This window comes from Rattus norvegicus, chromosome 8, assembly GCF_036323735.1.
Source record: "Rattus norvegicus strain BN/NHsdMcwi chromosome 8, GRCr8, whole genome shotgun sequence".
Classification (NCBI taxonomy): Eukaryota; Metazoa; Chordata; class Mammalia; order Rodentia; family Muridae; genus Rattus; species Rattus norvegicus.
In genome coordinates, this window is record NC_086026.1 from 117616029 (window position 1) to 117635243 (window position 19215).

The following is a 19215-nucleotide window of genomic DNA, read 5'->3' on the forward strand; positions in this document are numbered from 1 at the left end:
CAGGGGGTGGGGAGAGGCAGCACGGGAGGGTTGGAGATGGGGGTCAGAGCAAGTATTGAGGGCGGAGTCATCAGGGCGGACCCGGAGTGGATTTTGAGGGAGGGGAGGGGCGGGGCGGATGGCAGCTGCCGCGTGGCGGACCGGGTTCCGATAGGAAGTTAAGCTTGCTTTTTCCGTTCCGCCTTTAGATCCGCCAATGGGCTTCTGACTCGCGAGTTCTCCGGGTCCCCATGGCAGTCCAGCGCGTGGGAAATCCAATTGGCTACGTCTGCCGCAGCGTAAAGCCTGGGCGATCGGCTGCGGGCGGCCCTGCCACGTAGTTAACAGCCGATTGGCTCGCCCCTGTTACGTCACTGGATGCGCCGCCTCCGGCCGGAACTCCGGGCCAGCCGGTCTCCAACCAGTTCCTCCTCCTCCTGTGTTCTGGCTGCCCCTAGACCCCCACATCAAGGTAGAGCAGGCGGACGAGGTGACACCAGAGTTGGTCACTCTAGCTGGTGAAGGGTGCAGTCAGGGCACGGCAGCGGGAGTGCGCAGCAGGGGTTGGTCAGACGGCCTGTAAGTACTTTGGACCGAGGGATCCACTTCTATCATCTGCAGACGCCATGAAGGCACTGATCTTGGTGGGTGGGTATGGGACACGGTTGCGGCCGCTGACGCTGAGCACTCCGAAGCCATTGGTGGACTTCTGCAATAAGCCCATTTTGCTGCACCAAGTGGAGGCACTTGCCGCGGTAAGGCCGTGGGTCTGCTATGGCGGGAAGATGGATGGATAGTGACTGGGAGGCCAGGGGTGTTCATATCACCAGTCAACCATCACACCTTATTTGTGTCTTGACAGGCGGGTGTAGACCATGTGATCCTAGCAGTGAGCTACATGTCACAGATGTTGGAGAAGGAAATGAAGGCACAAGAGCAAAGGGTGAGGCATGGACTTAGCCCTTTCCTTAGGTCCCCGGGGCTCCTACTATTGGAGGAAGAACATAACCAGATGGCTTCTTCTTTCCAGCTTGGAATCCGAATCTCTATGTCTCATGAAGAGGAGCCTTTGGGAACAGGTCAGTAAAAGGAAGACCCTTGGCAAAGTTTAGGGTCAGTAAAGGGCTATTATCCAGTCTCTATGGATGGGTGGGGCCTCTGGACTCAAGGACCTAGTCCTTTAGCAAGGTGGTAACTTTGGCTTGTCCCGTTCTCTAGCTGGGCCTCTGGCCTTGGCCCGAGACCTACTCTCTGAGACTGCCGATCCTTTCTTCGTTCTCAACAGTGATGTGATATGTGATTTCCCCTTCCAAGCCATGGTGCAGTTTCATCGACACCATGGCCAAGAGGGCTCCATCTTGGTAAGAGAAGACTTCCTTCTCTGACATCCCCACCCTCATATCGAGTCTCTTGACCCCCAGTCTTACACTTGTCCCTTGTTTTGCTGCAAAGCTGTGCAGAATGTCTTTGGGGTCTAGCTTTTGAGATGTGGGATAGGCATGTGTGTCAAGGGTAAGGAATCCTGCTGGACTAATCCTCCACCTCTGTATTCAGGTAACCAAGGTGGAAGAGCCTTCCAAGTACGGTGTGGTGGTGTGCGAGGCTGACACAGGCCGCATTCACCGTTTTGTTGAGAAGCCGCAGGTATTTGTGTCCAATAAGATCAATGCAGGCATGTACATCCTGAGCCCTGCTGTGCTGCAGCGCATCCAGGTGTGTGGCATTGGGCTGCCGGGCGGGCTGGGCGCAGCAACCTCTCGTGTGTGGCCTGCTCACAAATTGCCCACTTCCACAGCTGAAGCCTACATCCATTGAGAAGGAGATCTTCCCAGTTATGGCCAAGGAGGGGCAGCTATATGCCATGGAGCTGCAGGGTGAGGCAGAGGCTGTAGGGTGAGGGGTAGTCTGTGGCTGGGCAGAGCCCTCTGATTGGTCTCTCTGTGCAGGCTTCTGGATGGACATTGGACAGCCTAAGGACTTCCTCACTGGCATGTGCCTCTTCCTACAGTCACTGAGACAGAAGCATCCAGAGAGACTGTACTCAGGCCCTGGCGTTGTGGGGAATGTGCTTGTGGTGAGGCCCTTGCCCAGCCTGTCGCTGATCTTTTTAGATTTGGGAGACAAATGACCCACTCTTGCTTTCCTCAACACTCTCAGGACCCAAGTGCCCGTATCGGTCAGAACTGCAGCATTGGCCCCAATGTGAGCCTGGGTCCCGGTGTGGTGGTGGAGGACGGCGTGTGCATCCGGCGGTGCACGGTGCTTCGTGATGCTCACATCCGCTCCCATTCCTGGCTTGAGTCATGCATCGTGGGCTGGCGCTGCCGTGTAGGCCAATGGGTAAGTCTATGAGCTGGGCTGGGTGGGCACAGGAGAGGGGAATCCGTGTGCCCCATTAACAAGGCTTGTCTCCCACCCCCAGGTGCGCATGGAGAATGTCACAGTGCTGGGTGAGGATGTCATAGTTAATGATGAACTTTACCTCAACGGAGCCAGCGTGCTGCCCCACAAGTCTATCGGGGAGTCGGTGCCAGAACCTCGTATTATCATGTGAAGGATATGCAGGGCTGGCCAAGCCCCCACTTTACCATTGGCAGGGTAGGACTCAGTGCTTCAGAAGGCTCTGGACTTGGTGCCACTTGTATAGGGAGGAGTGGATGGCTCTGAAGCTGTTGGACATCTACCTTCTGGTGGAGACAGAAGTGGACAGGATCCTGCTGGGCATAGCACACAGGCCCCCACTCCCTCAAGAAGCACTGGGCCAGGGCTGAAGGGAATAATAATTTAATGCTCACTGTGGCCTGGACTGGACTCAGGCTCCCTCCCACCAGTGAGGCTATGCACACACAGGCAGATGGGTGGGAGTGGTAAGAGCGAGGGTGATGGGGACAGGGCCAAGGGAGCTCATAAATAGGACTCGGACTGCGTCTGATGGTGGGTTTCCAGGACAGCCTAGGCAGCTGAGGATGTGGCACTTGTGCTGGCTGCCTTGTCCCAGTCCTCTACAGATACAATGGTGGCTTTGCAGAAGAAGCAGTCCTTGTTGTTCATCAGATGCTGGTTGATGCAGGCTCTACAGAGGGGAGGGGAGGAGTGCTACCGTGTGTCCTCACATGCCTCCCCACCTATTTGTCTCCATGGGGCCCACTTACTTGCAGGATTTGTGACCACAAGGCTGGAACACAGCAGAGATGGGGTGGGCATAGCAGATTGGGCAGAGGTCCTCCTCATTGGTGGGCTACAGGGTGAAGAGTTGGGGCCGGTTGCTCACACCTGTCCTGGTGTTTACAGATTATTAACATGACATGTACCCCTCTTATGCCCACTCACCAGGGAGGCAGCTGCTGCCTGGGCCGATGCCGCGGTCAGGTGAGCCAGCATCCGTTCCACCTGGGCCAGCTCCTCAGCACTGATGTAATCTGCATCTGGATTAGTAGTGGGTAGAATTAGGACCCCCGTAGTCCTAGAACTCAGTGCCTCTTGAATACTCCCAGACAGGGAATTTGCTATTGAGGATCCTGCAACTCTTTCCTGACCCACCCCTGGTCCACTTACAGCTCTGTAGAGAGAAGCGTTTCCGGTCAGGGGCAGGCAAGGCGGAGCCAGGTGCTAGGGGCTCTGGCTGCCCCAGGAGATAGCGTATAGAGCGGAGCTGGAAGCAGGGATCAGCCAGGAGCACAGATGTGGCTTGCTCTGTCCTGGATAGGGAGGGCGCATGGGTGTTAGGAAGGCTTTGAGCCTATATGGAAATTATCTCCATGTGGGGAGAGGAGACCCCCCAGGGGTCTCATTATTATGCCTTCATTCTTCCCACCTTACTGCTTACCAACCCTTTCAAGTTCTGGGTCCCACATGACCTGTATATCAGTCTAAAGAGAAAGGTGCTTGCTACCAAATATGACAAGTTGAATCTGATTCCCCAGAATAGGAGAAAAACCACTCACAAGTTGTCGGACTTCTGCATGAGCACCCACGTACACACAAATAAGGAAACCTAAGGGGAGGGGTGAGGATTCCACCTACCCCATTATACACTAATCTAATCCTTCAAGAACTGAAGACATTCTCCCCTAAGTCCTTCTGCTCTTCAAGAGGGAAGTCAGGCTTCCATTCAAGCAAACTGGGACACTGGAGCCCTCTGCTGGTCACACTGGCTTCTCAAGTGCCAAGGGACATGGCTGCTCCACCCCTTAACAGCAGGAGCCAATGGGAACTTGGGTCCCCGCCCCTGAGCGGTCATTTCCTAGCTAGTACTTAGGATCCAGTCAGAAAGCTCTTGGAGAAGCTAGCGGAGCTAGAAGGGCTGCAGCCCCACCTCACAACCCCAGACCAGAAGAGCAGGAGAAGCCAGGCTGGGCAGGTGGAGCCAGCATTGTGCCTCTCAAGCAATGGGCCATAGGGAACCACGATCAGCCTGTATAGAAGTAGGTGAGTCTTGGAGCTACTGACCTGCACTGAGCTGTCCCCATCTCCTCTCTGGTGGTCACTGCCATGGCCTGGTTGGTGCTACTGGGTCTACTACTGTGCATGTTGGGGGCTGGATCAGGCACTTCAGATTTGGAGGGTGTTCTGCCCCCTGATCCCCACAACTGCCCCAATAAATGTGTCTGTGCTGCCGATGTGTTGAGCTGTGCGGGCCGTGGGTTACAGGACTTGCCGGCAGCACTGCCTGCCACTGCTGCAGAACTTGATTTGAGCCACAATGCACTCAAACGCCTGCACCCAGGATGGCTGGCGCCCCTCTCCCGGCTGCGTGCCTTGTACCTAGGCTACAATAAGTTGGATGTCCTGGGCCGCGGTGTGTTCACTAACGCCAGTGGGCTGAGGATACTCGATCTGTCCTCTAACCTGCTGAGGAGACTCCGTACCTATGACCTGGATGGACTGGAGGAGCTGGAGAAGTTACTTCTGTTCAATAACCGCCTGATGCACTTGGACCTGGATGCTTTCCAGGGCCTGAGCATGCTCAGCCACCTCTATCTCAGCTGCAACGAACTCTCCTCTTTCTCTTTCAACCACCTGCACGGCCTGGGGTTAACCCGCCTACGCACTCTAGACCTCTCCTCCAACTGGCTGGGCCATGTCTCCGTCCCTGAACTGGCTGCACTGCCCACTTTCCTCAAGAATCGGCTCTACTTGCACAACAACCCACTGCCCTGCGACTGCAGCCTCTACCACCTGCTCCGGCGCTGGCACCAGCGGGGCCTAAGTGCTCTGCACGACTTTGAACGTGAGTACACATGCTTGGCCTTTAAGGTGGCAGAATCCCGAGTGCGCTTCTTCGAGCACAGCCGGGTCTTCAAGAACTGCTCAGTGGCTGCAGCTCCAGGCTTAGAGCTGCCCGAGGAAGAGCTGCACACACACGTGGGCCAGTCCCTGAGGCTCTTCTGCAACACCACAGTGCCTGCTGCACGAGTGGCCTGGGTTTCCCCGAAAAACGAGCTGCTGGTCGCGCCAGGCTCCCAGGATGGCAGCATTGCTGTGTTGGCGGATGGCAGCTTAGCCATAGGCAGGGTGCAAGAACAGCACGCAGGCCTCTTTGTGTGCCTGGCAAGTGGGCCCCGCCTGCACCACAACCAGACGCTTGAGTACAATGTGAGTGTACATAAGCCTCGCCCCGAGCCGGAGGCTTTCAACACGGGCTTCACCACACTGCTGGGCTGTATCGTGGGCCTGGTGCTGGTGCTGCTCTACCTGTTTGCACCACCCTGTCGTGGCTGCTGTCGCTGTTGTCGGCGGGCCTGCCGCAACCGTTGCTGGCCCCGGGCATCCAGTCCACTCCAGGAGCTGAGTGCACAGTCCTCGGTGCTCAGCACTACACCGCCAGATGCACCCAGCCGCAAGGCCAGCGTCCACAAGCATGTGGCCTTCCTGGAGCCGGGCAAGAAAGGCCTCAATGGCCGTGTGCAGCTAGCAGTAGCTGAAGACTTTGATCTGTGCAACCCCATGGGCTTGCAACTCAAGGCTGGCTCTGAGTCAGCCAGTTCCACAGGCTCAGAGGGTCTCATGATGAGCTAGACTGCCTGGGAGTCCCCACGCAGGCCATAGACCTCCTGCTGCTTGCCGTTGCTGCTGCGGTCTAGAGAACTGGCATGCTGCTGGGACGTACTGTGCCTGGTTCCACAACTGCATGTGATCTGTACTGGAACAGTTCTTCTCACTGGTAAAGGGGTTGAGACCCCCTCACTTGCTTCTTGCTCTGCCTAGCTCAGGACAAGGCCTCAGACTACTACAGCCTGCTTCCCCTAGGACCTCAGAGTGGCCAAATGTCCCATTATGATTATAGACCAAGCCAATCTGGTGAGAGCCCTTGTATCAGAGTCTTGGGACCACCCCCAGGAGTTAATGCAGACATCAGGGTGTGGTATGGTATGGAAAAGTCAAACATACACTGCCCCGCCCCACCCCGCCCAAGGCAGGAGATGGCAGTTCAGGAGACCCAGCTCCCACTCTATGACAGAAGGAGGAAATGAGCCCTCTACCTTCTGAAGAGGACCCAGTCTACTGCCTCCGGCCTCCTGGAGGCTGAAAGTCTCCTGTGGAGTCTGCTGGGCATGCATCCCTCCTACAGGATGCCCCTGCAGGAGTAGCCCTGCTGTCTTCAGCCAGAGGCAGATCCAGTCCCTTGGGCTCATAACCCAGCAGGAAAAAGCACAGATAGGTGACGCGTCTGGCTCTGGAGAGCAGAGGCCTCGCAAGGACTGGCACTCAACCTAATGGCTAAACAGAACCCTCAGTCCATGCCTCTGGCACTCCCACTGCAGGTGGTGAAGATGGTCTGAGCCTCTCCCACGATGAGCTGACAGCCCTGTCCTAGATGACTGCTAAGGCGTTTTGTAATAAAAGTGGTTCATGCTCACTGCTGGGCTTTCCCAGGTCGGTAGCTTTGTGTGCTCAGCTCTTGATCCAGCAGGATGGCCCTGACCATTAGAGAATAGCACATCTTCCAAGTTTGGGGATTTATGCCCCCTGCAGGAGGCGTGGCTGAAAGCTAAGACCTCCCACCCAGCCACGGGCAGTTGATGTTGACGCCTGTTAAAGCAGTTTACACATCACCTGGTATTCCTTGCCTCAGGGTCCCAAAATTGATTCTGATTTTGAGACAATTGGGTACCATGAGGCTCTGCCCTATCAGCCCCTCCTCAAAGTGCACACCCAGTTCCCACGAGAGCCAACAGTCCCCAGTACTCACTCTGAGGATGGACCGTGTGCCAGGAGGCGTACCAGGATGCCGGTCACTGCCACCAAGATAGGGTAGTGGTCCACACTCTCCAGCCCTAAGGGAGGGAAGGAAGATTAACCACTTATGTTGGTTCTGTGGCAGAGGCTTCAGGCCTGGCTGATACCACTGGCCTTTCCCACTGTTTTTCCTACTTAAGGCAAGCTGAGGCTGGGAGTGCACAGCATGGATGTCCTGGTGCTGAATGGAGAATCTAGCACAGGCTCCTGGCAGAGAAGCTAAGGCCTTGGTGTGCTGAGGTGCAGGGCACCTAGATCCTTACCAGGTAGCCGCAGCGTGACTACACGGTCAAACAGGTTCCTCTCAGCTGTCACCCGGTTCAGCACCTGGTTCAGCAGCTGTGAGGGCAGAAGCCTATTGGTGGGTGGGCAAGTGCACCACCTGAGTTATCCCCGGGGTCCTTCCCTCCTCGTCCAGATGGACACACCTGTGCAAGACGCCGAAGCAGCATCTCAGAGGTAGGGCGGGACCAGTCAAGGAAGATTTCAGGGACCAGTGTGATGGTCATTTCCAAGACGCGCAGCAAGCTGACTGACAGGTCGAAGCAGGTGGCACAGACCTTGAGCTGCCGGCTGTCCACAAAGTTTCGCTCTAGGCGTTCAGCAGCCTGTTGAATCTAAACCACCAACAGGCAGCCAGGTAGCAATCAGAGAGAGGCTTTGCAGCACTGGTGTGCCTCGGTCTCTGCCCACCCCTCCCCACCACAGCCCACCTCCTGGATCATGCCGATGAACTCAGAGAAGGCCCAGTTGAGCTGGTTAAGGACGCTGTTGAGGAAGCTTGGTGCCACATCAGAACCTTGTCGCAGAAGGTCTGCCATGTGCTGCTGTAGCAAGGTTGAAGGGCAGGGCTCTGGGGACAGAGGAAAGCAGTGTGACCAGGGACTCCACGACAGGACTCCTGCCTGTCCTCCTGGACCACTGCTTTAAGAACAAAATGATGACTGCCTAAGAATATTCAGATCACGAAGGCCGAGGAACGGCACAGTTTGGCTTGAGAGTTTAGGAGCAAGTGTGTCTCCCTCTTGCTGGGCAAGCCAAAAGCTGCAGGTGTTTCCAATACTGTCATACCCCATGGGCCGAGAGCTGCGGGCCTGGCCTGAAGCACGTTCTGAATCACATGCCTGTCGGGCAGATGTCAGATATAGACAAGACAACCCTGACTGTTCGCACTAGTGTCAAGGCTGGCTTCATAAAGAGCCCAGACCCTGCCCTGCTGTCCTCTGCTGCCCTTGGTCTGGCCTTGGCATTTGGCTTAGGTGTTGAGCGCCAAGTCTGGGCTGGAAGGGCAGCAGTAACCAGAGCTCTCCGCTGCAGCTGGCCCGACATACCTCTCCAACCCTCTGATGCAAATCAATAGTTCCTGCACACAGGGATGGTATCGGGGCCCATTGCCCCTCCCCCCTTGCAGCTCAGGTCCATCCTAGAGTCCAGGTGAGGGTATTCAGCAAGGAAGGATTTGCTGTGTGAGTCTGCACAAGACTTTTGACCTCTCTGGAAACATGCAGAGACCAAGACACTGGCTGCAAGGAGTGTGATGAGCCCTCTCTGCAAGCTACACAGCACCCGGTGAAGGCCCTTGGGCTAAGGACACTTTGAGAGCCTCTGTTCTTAGCCACATCTATGCCCCCTCTGCGTCCTGATCAGTTTCTAGCTTGTGCCCCCTCTTGAATCAAAGGTCCAAGGCCAGAAGATAACAAAGAAGGAAGAAACACTTCAGGGATATGGCTGGGAGTAAAGAGGCAGGCAGAGGGGAGTGAATAAAATATGTCCCTACCCACTATGAGTTTCCGCCAAGCTGAAGGGGTCCTTCCATTGTTAACCCTTCACTACCAGCCCAAAGGGAACAAAAGCTCTCATCCTGAAGCATCCCTGTGCTAAGAGGGAGGAAAATGGGGGCCTGAGGGGAAGGTTAGGAGCCTGACACAAGCCCAGGCAGGAGGCTTGGAGAAGACTCAAGGGCAGTGAGAGTAGCAGGAAAGGGGTACTGCCTGTCTGGGGCTGTCTCCAGGGCTAGTCTAATCTGAATACTCACTTTGGAGGCTTGGCAAATTAGCATCCTCTGGCTTGGTTTTCAGCAGATGTGGCAGCCGTGTGTAGCGGTACCCAAAACCACAGCCCTGCGGAGTTAAATAGTCGGGAGTCAGGGACAGGGTGGCATCTCCTTCCCGCAGTCCTTAGCTACTGCCCTCAGGTCAGGCTTACCCTCCAAAGCCGCACCAGGATCCAGTTGGTCTGGGCCCAGGGTCGTTGCTCATAGGGGGCCAAAAGGTTCCTCACCATGGCGATGCGCCTAGGAAGGAAGGTGAGGGATGGCAGGTATAGAGTGAGGCTGGGCATGGTGCTGTCCAGAGGGGTACATATCCCCCCAAGCTACTTACTGCTCCTCGGGGATCCGTTCCACGGCCCGCAGGGAATGTGGGTAACACACGTAACTGGCCAGGGCCTGCATCAGCGAGTCTCGAATGTCTGTCAGGATATGCTAATGCCTTAGCAAGCTTCTGGCATGGGCCGAGAACCCCAAGGCTAATGCCCACATGGCCACCATTAAGGTAGAAAACAGCTTTCCAGCCATGCTGACCCGCCCCCATTTCCCAGGGCCCTCCCTCAGGACATGCTGACCCACCCCCATCCCCAGGCCCTCCCTCTGGGACACGCCGACCCATCCCCATTTCCAAGGCCCCCTGTAAGACATCTCACCAGTGCCTACTATTCGAGGGTCAGCAAAGTGTTTGGCGAGGATGGCAGCTAAGCGGGTCAGGGTCTCTTCATAGCCTGCAAAAGAGGGCAGTGAGGACTGTGGCCAGGAGTAAGGGTTCCAAAGAGGGTATGTCCTTTGTCAGAGTGGGCAGGCTTGTGTAGCAGAGCCCAGAGCTGGCTGTGGGAGCCAGTATGGACCATGTTAGCATCTGAGGACACTGGGCAGGGTCATACAATGCAATGGAACTGATGAAGGGACAGATGCACCCACTGTGGGGAGTATGCGGATCCACATCAAAGTCCGATCCTTCCACTGTGGGGAGGGAGTGAGCGGATCTACATCAGAGTCTGACCTGGGATCTAATGCAGTTAGGAATACGCCTGGTGACTCAACAGTCAAAGTCCCTTGGTCCCTAAAGCTCAGTCTTCAAAGACAAAAGCAATAGCAAGGACTGGGCCAGGCAAACACCAAGTGAGAGTCTGCCAGCCAGCATACAGCCAACTAACTCAGGCCGCATTGCTAGGCCCAGCAGAGATCAGTGATCTTAATGACACAGAGGAACTTAAAGAGCCCCAGCAAGACTCACTTCTTGCTACACTTTACAAAGACAAGCTACTATGCCTATCTCACTGCCACTCTGTGACCAGTACCAGAGCAGCAGAGCAAGGAGCTAGCTGGCTGTGAGACCACAGCAGCTACCAACCACACCAGCAAAGGAAAAGGAGCTAAGGGCCCCACCCAGTTTCTGTCCTTGGTATACCTCTACTGCAGCTTCCAAGCCTGCAGGCATTAATTCAGTACAAAAGCGCGCACGCACACACACATGCATGCTTGGGTCACAAAAGTGAACCTTGGCTTGCCAAATTCAGTCTGCAGGTCTCTGTCTGCACACCCCACCCCCACTCCCCAAATTATGACTGGCCCTATCACCTGGGAGCTCCTCCATGCTGTGCACAGGGCCAAAATAATTCTTAAGGGCACTGTAGCTGTTGATAGCCACACTTAGGTAAAACTCGGGCATGAAGGCAAAGAGAGATCCTGTGCGATCCCCATGCTCAATGGTCTGTAGGCAGACACGCAGTAACCAGTAGATATCCAGCATTTTCTCCTGCAGGAAACACAAAGAATGCGTTTACCCAGAGGGTCACAGGGACATGGGCTGGGCTGGGCTGGGCTGGGGTTCAGGAAGGCCTACGCAGGACAATGGCATCACAACTGAGACCAGGACTGCAGGAAGTGTGAGCAGTGAACTGAAGGTGGAGGAATGAAGTTCTTGGCAGACAAGGACCCAGCCAGTTCTCACTGCGTCCCAAGTGAGAGATAATCCATTAGGGGAGGCACTGAGACTTTCCCGGACAGAAAGACGCTGTACAGACAAGTGGGACCGGGACTGTGAGGGAGGCACGACACTGTCCAGGCCTGAGACAGTAGAGGGGAGGACTGGATATCCAGGACTAGGGAGATGTTGACTGGCTGTGTTGCCCACACACCAAGAAGGGCGACCCATTTCTGAAGCTGAAGATCAGGGAGCAGGGAATCAGGACTGGTGCAGGGAGGAGGAAGTGTAGCTCGGCACACTATGCACCAGGCATCAGTGCATGCTACCGCAGATTCTGTGGAGAGGCAGGAATACTTGGTCTGGAATTCCAAGAAGAAGCTGGTGGGAAAGGGAAGGCAGCCATACAAAAGGCCCCGTTCCCACGGTGTGACTTTTAGAGTCTCTATCAAGATTAAGTAAAGGGACACAAGACACAAGAAGGTGCCATGGCCCAGCTCAGATTCAGTCTGCACTTGACACCAGCTCTCTGAGGTGTTCCCAATCACAGACCCCGAGAAAATGCAGAGGAACGAGGAATGGACCTGGGTCCACCCATGGGCAGTGGGTACACCCCTACCGCAGAAGACCCAGGAAGATGAGTCTGAGGCGGGCTGAGAAGTGCAGCCAAGGGGCCAGTGAGAGGTGTGCCATAGAGGCTGGGGACAGGGCAGACAATTCGTGATCATTGTCTCAGAGAAGTGGAGGAGCCTGTGCTTGACCAAGAGTGTGGGAAGGAAGGAAGCTAAGACAGCAGAGAGGAGAGTGCTGTGGGCAGCTGTAGTCCAGAAAACACCCACACTTTAATAACAGGCAGGGGAGGGAGAGAGGGAGGGAGCACTGAAGACGCAGGAAAAGCCTGCCTCTAATATCACACTCAGTAGCCAAAGGTTGGACTCACTCTTGGTCTGAGATTCAGAACAAGACAAAGATAGATGTCTATGGTTGCCACTTCTACTCAACATAGCATTGGGGATCACAAACAGGAAAATCAGGCAAGAAATACAAATTTAAAGCATCCAAATTGGGATGGGAAGTGAAAAGCCACCTCTGTTCACAAATGCTGTCTTATGTTTAGAAATCTTAACGGTTAAAGAAGAAGAAAAGGGAAATTCCAAAGGTCACACACACAGGGAGAATTAGAAACAAATTCTGTGAAGTTGTAGGAGACAAAATGAAAACTACTAAATATTGCTGGAAGAAATTAAGGACACAAATAATCAGAGACGTTTCCATTCATGGGCTGTTGGAGTAATATTGGTTCAGTTGATGCTGACCCAAGGAGTCTACCACGTCCAACAACGTTGTTGAAGAAATGGAGATAGGGTTGGGGATTTGGCTCAGTGGTAGAGCGCTTGCCTAGCAAGTGCAAGGCCCTGGGTTCGGTCCCCAGCTCTGAAAAAAAAAGAAAAGAAAAGAAAAGAAAAAAAAAGAAATGGAGAACTGGGGCTAGGGAGGTGCCTCAGTGGTTAAGAGTACTTGCTGCTCTTTCAGAGGACCCAGGTTCGATTCCCAGCATCCAGTGATGGCTCGTGTGAGATAGCACCTGGATATACGCGTCAGCCTTTACTGAATGAATGAGCAGGTGAAAGAGAGTTCAGAAGCGGCCAGAGACTCAAGGGGTGGCAGGTGAATGAGCCAGGACCAGATGCAGAGAAAGTCAGGTTTGAGGAGGGTCAGGACCAGCCCAGCAGGCATGGGTAGAGCGGACAATGCCTGAGAGGAGTGAGGAAAGGAGGCAGGTAGGGGCAGAAATGGCCCTTACTTAAGTCATAGGTACAGGGAATGGTCTGGTGAATAGGGCAAGATCATAGGTACCAGTGCCCCAAGAAGGCAGGGGTCCGTAAGGGTCCCGGTGCAACCATGCCCGGCCAACAATCAAACACAGAGGCTGAAAACATCACACATCAGAGAGGGCCGTGCTACTCACCTGTGAGTAGACGGTGGCATGGACCCAGGCAAGCCTGCGGCTCAGGTGGTCCAGCTTTTCTGAGAAAACCTTCTGGCTCTTGGTCAACTCTGCAAGGATATCCTTCCTCTGACCCCCAAGAAGAAAAAAGACAATCAGAATATGGCCTCATGTCCGTCTCTCACCAGACAGTCTGGTTGAGGCTCTACTAATGCCCAAGGCAGATTAGGGGTGGGGCTCTGCTTTCCAAACCCATTTCTACCAGTGCTGACCAGTGGTGACCTGAGCAAGCCCCAGAACAGGGCCCTGGTTAACCCCTCAGTCAGGCTGTACAGGTCTGTGAGCTTCTGGTGTGAGCATTCAGGACACAGGGTCAGACTACAACGTCAATAGCTGGCTAAGCCCAAGGCTTTGGTGACAGTGAGAACCGAAGGCCTGTTAGGGAGGCCCAGCCCAGTCTAGGCATGCTGTGGCAGAGGGGCTCCAGGGACTGGGAGAGCCAGGCCTGCTTCCTGCTGACTCAGTAGCTAAGGAGGCACTCAGGGTCCATCCATTATTAACGAGGATGATGGGTTTGCATCAGCACTTAGTGGGCAGGGGTGGGAACCTTGGCCCAGGCTGCACTGGTCGATGGGGCTCAGGTTATACAGGCCCCTCAGCCAGCTTTGCTCTTCACACGCGGTGCAGTCAGTGCACAAAGGAAAGTGGTGGGGCAACCCCAAGACCAGATTTCCTTTGTGGGATGCCCCAGTATACTTAGGACCCTCCAAGTAGACTGTCCCTGTGCGACACACTTCTGTCCCAAAACCCACCTGCTGGTCCCAGCCTTACCCTCTTAGGGCACCGACGTAGCTTGTCCTCGGTGTCTCTCAGGGCCATTGCATACTCGTTGACATCATCAGACACACCCACCATCTAGAGTATTGAACACCACATATCCAGGGTGACTCTTGGGTACCTTAACCAGGCTTTTAAAAACCTAGTCTGGACCCAGACTGCAAAGTTCCCAAATCGGGGCCTTTTCCTACAAATGCATTTCAGGTCAGGGCCTGGCAGCAACATGTCCGTGTGCGCCAGCACCCCACGGGCAAGTGTGGAAGTATTCATACACCCCGCCACGGGTGGGTTGACAGTGCAAACCTTGCCCAGCTGCTGGTGAACGCTCAGACTGTACATCATGACTGTGCCATCCAGAACTTCCAACAGCGAGTTTTCCGTAAGCGGCCGCTCAGGCTCTTCAGGGGGCCTCCCCAACAGCAGACCCTCATTCCAGTGGCTGCCCTCAACTGGGGAGCAGAACACTGAATGAGAGCCAGGTTCCGGTGCTGGGTTTCAGTGTGTTGGAGACAGAGTCTCACTATGTAGACCAGGCTGACCTTAAACTCACAGAGACCTAACTACCTCTGTTTTTGTCTACATTAAAGGTGGCAGTGCCACAGCCAGCTCCAGTTTTCTCTTAAGTAGTCACAAGCTCCTGGGCCTTCCAGAGAAGGGATTCCCTCTCTCTTCCTTGCCCAGGAGGGGAGCTTCAGGGAGAATGGGTCAAGAAAGTGTGGGTGCAGGGCAAGGTCCTGCAGCACCAGGACCTATTTTTGTAGTATTGATTTCACATCTTCAGATTGTGCTTCCTCTGCCCTTGGGATGTGGCCAGACCTCAAGGTGGTAGGGAATGGGGGGAGGAGGGGAGTATTTGGGCCTTGCCAGAGATAAGGGGTTGCACACAGCACAAGGTCCCTTAGCAGCTCTGCCCAGCACCTACTGTCCTCACGGGTCCTCTGTTCCACATTCAGGGAGCGAACTTTTACTTTCTCCATGGTGCTCAGAAGCCGCCGTGGGGTCATGAGGCTCACGGCTGCTGTGCTGAGGAAACGGTTGGCTCGGCCCAGGGTTGGAGAACTTAGCCAGCCAGGCCGGGGCAGGGGCAGGGCCCCTCCTATGGCCAGTGCTTGCACGGGACGCTGTGGTAGAGAAAGAGGTCAGAAGCTAAGCTGGCTCTCCAAGACTAGAGCCTAAGTAGACCTCTCCTGATGTATAGGGTTGGGGGATGGCACAGGGATGGGGGATGGGACGGGGAGGGGGTCATGCCTCTCTACCTGCAGCCAGGGAGCTCCCCGGTGAGCAGGTCCTGGCCTACAGGGAGAGAAGCTGGACCTGTGTTATACCCCTGCCTACCAGCTGAAGAGAAAGGCCACCGGAAGCCTTTGCTGTCCCTACTGCCGCACCTGGGCTGCTGTGGGGGCCGGCTCTTCATCCTCATCCAGGTCATCCATGGTGGCTGCCTGGAGCTCCAGGGGATCAATCACGATATTGGCTTTGGAAGCAAGGTCATCTGAGAGACATGGAAGGATGGGACGCTTAGGCCAATGGCACCAGAGGGACCCCAGGGGTACAGCTCTGAGTGGTGATGGCATGGGCAGGCTGGGCAGGGGAGCTTGCATAGCTAACTCCCACTGTGCTTCTCTACCCTTTCCCCTCTACTCCAACCCAGCCTTCTGTCTACAGCTCAGGGGTCCTTCCTCTAATCGCAACTAGCAACAGAAGGCACCCCTCATTAGAGCAGCCCCGTGGATCCAGGGTTTCCTGTCACTTCCAGCTCCAAGACTCCTGTTTCCTGAGTGCTCCGTGTACATGAGGTCACAGGCTGCCTAGAGCCCTCACACCTCACTCTGCAGACTCTCCAAGCCCCTGTCTAGCTTAGGCTTGGCTTCTCACTGGGTTTGCAGGGGCCTCTGACACACTGAACTTGTCACCTCAGCCTTCGCCCCAACGACACCTAGTCACAACTTCTAGCATAACCAAGGTTATCCAGTGCCTACCAGCCCTGCTCCCCTGGGGCAGGCCCCTATCCCTCCATCAGCTGGGTACCTCTAACCACTTTCAATGGTTGCCCTTCAGGCCATCCTCCCCACTCTGCAGTCAGATGGAGCCTCTCATAACACAGACTGCCTCAGTCAGGCCTTCCAAAGCTGTCGTCCATGGAGGGTTTGCACCTTCTGTGTGGCCCGTAAAAGCTCAGACTGGCCTCACTCCCCACAGCCCCTGCCTCAGACTTCACCTCCCAGACTGTCTGTAAGGCATGGTGGGAGGCATCTGAGTTTCGTTGTTGCTAATTTTTAACAGTGTTTTTAGATTTATTTTATTCTTTTACTTGTGTTTTCTGTACATGCACCACGTGCAGGCCTAATGCCACAGAGGTCAGAGTGCTGGAGTCCCTGACACTGGAGTTCCCATCACTGTGAGCTGCTATGTGGCGAGCAAACCCAGGCCCTCTGCCACAGCCACAGCGCTCACAACTGCTGAGCCAACTCCCTGCCCGGCCCTGTGTGTTGCTTTTTTTTTTTTTTTTTTTTTTTTTTTGGATGTAATAAGCAAAGGCGAGGTTTATTACGGAGATCTATTACGGGGATCTCCGGGCTGACACGTATCCCACACAGGAGACAGAGGTGTCGACCTGTGTGTTGCTTTTTTTTTGGTTCTTTTTTTCGGAGCTGGGGACTGAACCCAGGGCCTTGCGCTTCCTAGGCAAGCGCTCTACCACTGAGCTAAATCCCCAACCCCTGTGTGTTGCTTTTTAAAGCAAGGGTTTCACTATGTAGTCCAGGCTGGCCTGGAACTCACTATGTAGACCAGGTTGACCTTGAACTAATGGAGATCCTCCTGCCTCTACCCTCTGAGTGCTGGGATTAACAGTATGTGCTACCACAATCTGCCTATATTTGGCCTTCTTGCCCTTGGGTTCACAGTACCACATGCCCCTTGCTCTGGAAGTGAACTGTGTTCGCCAATGAAGGCCACTCAGGCAGCACTGCACACCCCTTACCAGGAGCCTAACCTCATGCTGATATACCTGGCTGTCATTCCATCATTCATGCCTAGTCTGGCTCTTGTGACCAGGGAAGGCACTGCTGGCTAAACTGGAGATCAGATACCCTGTCTGAACCGTTAAGAAAGACTTGGGCGCCCTCTGCTGGACACAGTATGGCTCAGCACCACAGCGCAGCAGCCGCAGAGGCTGCTCCTACCCAGCCTCCACTCACCTTTAAGGGTCTCCTACCCAGCCTCCACTCACCTTTAAGGGTCTTTCGAAGGTGTGAGAGGAGGCCCCCGAGGCGCTGAAGGTCGAAGTAGTCCACCTTGCCATTATAGAAGATCTGAGGCGGGATATAAGCCTCTGCAAGGAGTCAGGGATAGAGGCTCAGCAGGAGAATTCTCCTGAGCCAAATCCTCTCCTCTAGCCTTCTGACCTTGGCCATCTACAAACCCAAGCAGACAGCAGAGCCAAAACCTGGGCCTCCTTGTCTCTCCCACTCCTTGCTGTTCTAGGTTAATGCCCACAGCTGTAGAACCTGGGGTGGAGGGAATTCTTGGCAGCTGGTTGCTCAAGAGAACAGAAGGACGAACCATGTGATATCCCCCAACCCAAGTACATATCCTGTCTCCTACCGACCCCTTGTAACCCATTCAAGGCAGCTGGACAAAGGACGGCACAGAGGTCTGGGTACCAGGCCCGAGGAACGTAGCTTGTCATGGGCAGAGGTGTTTGGAGGCGGGCAGACAATGTAGGCCCAAGGCCTCAGAGTGTGGGACTCCTGAAATGGACGCAACTGGGCAGAAGGCCCAACAGCCCCCACATCCTGCTCAGCTCTCTCCAAGCCCAGAGGCAACCCCAGGCGTTTCAATCTGGCGTTGCCAGCCCGGGTCTGCTGCTACTTACCATCGCTAAAGGAAGCACGGGGGTTGGAAGCTTTGTATTCATCCCAATAGAAACGCAAGGCAGACACCAGCCGGTGTAGGAAACAGACCATGTACTCAGGGGGGCAGAGCACGGGTGTGTTCTAGGGCAGAAAACATGTATCGGTGCCAGCCCAGAGCCCAGCTCATTCCTCATCCAAGGCCGTGCCAGGATCCCAGGAGGGAGTCAGCAGAGGAGACAGGTATGTGGCAGGCTGAGGTGCTGGATGCCCTGGGTACAACCCCTGCAACACAGCTGGGAGCCCACAGTCGCCACCCTGGAGGATACCTACCCCCCGGCCACTGGCATTCTCCTGCAGGAACTTTCGGAATTTTGTCAGAAAGATGTACCGAGAAGCTTCACCCTTCGAGGGATGGGAAAACAAGGGGCTGTGCTGAGGTGTGGACTCTGTACCTTACCCTGCGCCCTACCAGACGAACATAAACCAGCCCAAAACAGCCCAAAACCTCCAAGTCACAGAGCCACACAGGAGCCCTGGGCCACTCACCCCATTGTCATCTTTGTTGTCCAACAGCAGCTTCAGGATCTGGACCTGCAGTTCTTCCACCACTGGATGGGGCAAGGAATATAGCCCTTAGGCTCCCAGGGATGGTAGCAGGCAGCGATTTTGTCAGACCTCCACCCCCAGGGGACCCCAAGCCTCCCCTCCCCTAGGTATGGTCACCACCGACTGTTCCTCTAAGTATACACACACAAACCCTTCCCTACCCACGGCTGAGCAGGGGCTGACCTTCAATGCGTTTCTTGAGTCTTTGGCAGCCACGCTCGTAAGCTCTCCTCCGCTGCCGCTCTTCCGTGGTCTCCTCCTTTGCTTCCTGACCGTCTCTGCCCTACGCAGGGGCAGAGAATGGGAGAGAGTGGGGTGTCCTGGGAACTGACTTACTCAGGACTGCTTCACACAGAAGACCTCTCACCCCAAGGACTTTGGGAATGGGGGCAGGAGAGGTCTCAGGTGCCTGGTGCCAGATGCCCAGGTACGAAGGGCAGGCCCTCACTGTGCCAGCTCCCGTCCCACTCCCGGTCTGCCCACCTCCCTGCTGGAGCGATGGGGCCACCAGGTGGTGGGGATGAGTTCCTTCAGGCCAGCTTCCTCCACACGCAGGGGACTCTTAATGTAAAAGAAGACCACGGACCGGAGCATGTCAAAACTGGGAGTTGTCAAGGAAGAACTCTGTTCTCCAAAGAACCTGCTACAACCCTCATGAGGCCTCTCTCAGAAGCCCACCTCGGTGCATCCACCACAGCTCTCCTACCATCAAAGGGACTGATTTCACCATGCAACGTCTCATGATGGTGAACATTAAGAAAGATCTACAGTT

General features: G+C 55.1%; 3 protein-coding genes across 9 annotated transcripts in view; 2 read left to right on the forward strand and 1 right to left on the reverse strand.

Annotated features, from left to right (window-relative positions):
- Positions 1-6838, forward strand: Gmppb (GDP-mannose pyrophosphorylase B). Of its 2 annotated transcripts, XM_006243811.5 has the most exons (10): positions 1-451; positions 601-734; positions 842-922; positions 1010-1058; positions 1198-1340; positions 1534-1692; positions 1775-1853; positions 1926-2053; positions 2137-2319; positions 2402-6838. In XM_006243811.5, exons 1-10 carry the CDS (start codon positions 358-360, stop codon positions 2531-2533), a joined length of 1182 nt encoding a protein of 393 aa, XP_006243873.1. In that variant the 5' UTR covers positions 1-357; the 3' UTR covers positions 2534-6838. The 2 variants fall into 2 exon arrangements, with proteins under 2 accessions (XP_006243873.1, NP_001102251.1); NM_001108781.2 differs by having other exon boundaries at positions 377-734; positions 2402-3009.
- Rnf123 (ring finger protein 123) overlaps positions 2748-19215 on the reverse strand; it is a 27625-nt gene continuing 11157 nt past the window's right edge. For 5 of the 6 annotated variants that reach the window (XM_006243695.5, XM_006243691.5, XM_063264705.1 and 2 more), the window contains 24 exons: positions 18927-19044; positions 18627-18726; positions 18384-18445; positions 18168-18239; positions 17858-17978; positions 17213-17314; positions 15366-15472; positions 14903-15101; positions 14284-14429; positions 13975-14058; positions 13165-13272; positions 10850-11027; positions 9919-9993; positions 9600-9687; positions 9424-9511; positions 9254-9338; positions 7932-8071; positions 7647-7835; positions 7482-7557; positions 7172-7256; positions 3535-3677; positions 3310-3404; positions 3132-3217; positions 2748-3052 (listed from right to left, as the gene is read on the reverse strand). In XM_006243695.5, coding sequence (XP_006243757.1) covers positions 2932-3052; positions 3132-3217; positions 3310-3404; positions 3535-3677; positions 7172-7256; positions 7482-7557; positions 7647-7835; positions 7932-8071; positions 9254-9338; positions 9424-9511; positions 9600-9687; positions 9919-9993; positions 10850-11027; positions 13165-13272; positions 13975-14058; positions 14284-14429; positions 14903-15101; positions 15366-15472; positions 17213-17314; positions 17858-17978; positions 18168-18239; positions 18384-18445; positions 18627-18726; positions 18927-19044 — 2668 coding nt within the window. In that variant the 3' untranslated portion in view covers positions 2748-2931. Of the gene's footprint in view, positions 3053-3131; positions 3218-3309; positions 3405-3534; positions 3678-7165; positions 7257-7481; positions 7574-7646; positions 7836-7931; positions 8072-9253; positions 9339-9423; positions 9512-9599; positions 9688-9918; positions 9994-10849; positions 11028-13164; positions 13273-13974; positions 14059-14283; positions 14430-14902; positions 15102-15365; positions 15473-17212; positions 17315-17857; positions 17979-18167; positions 18240-18383; positions 18446-18626; positions 18727-18926; positions 19045-19215 lie in introns of those variants that run through there. The other variant, XM_063264706.1, reaches the window with a different exon arrangement.
- Amigo3 (adhesion molecule with Ig like domain 3) lies at positions 4471-5997 on the forward strand. The gene has a single exon (NM_178144.1). The coding sequence runs from the start codon at positions 4471-4473 to the stop codon at positions 5995-5997; it is 1527 nt and encodes a 508-aa protein (NP_835280.1).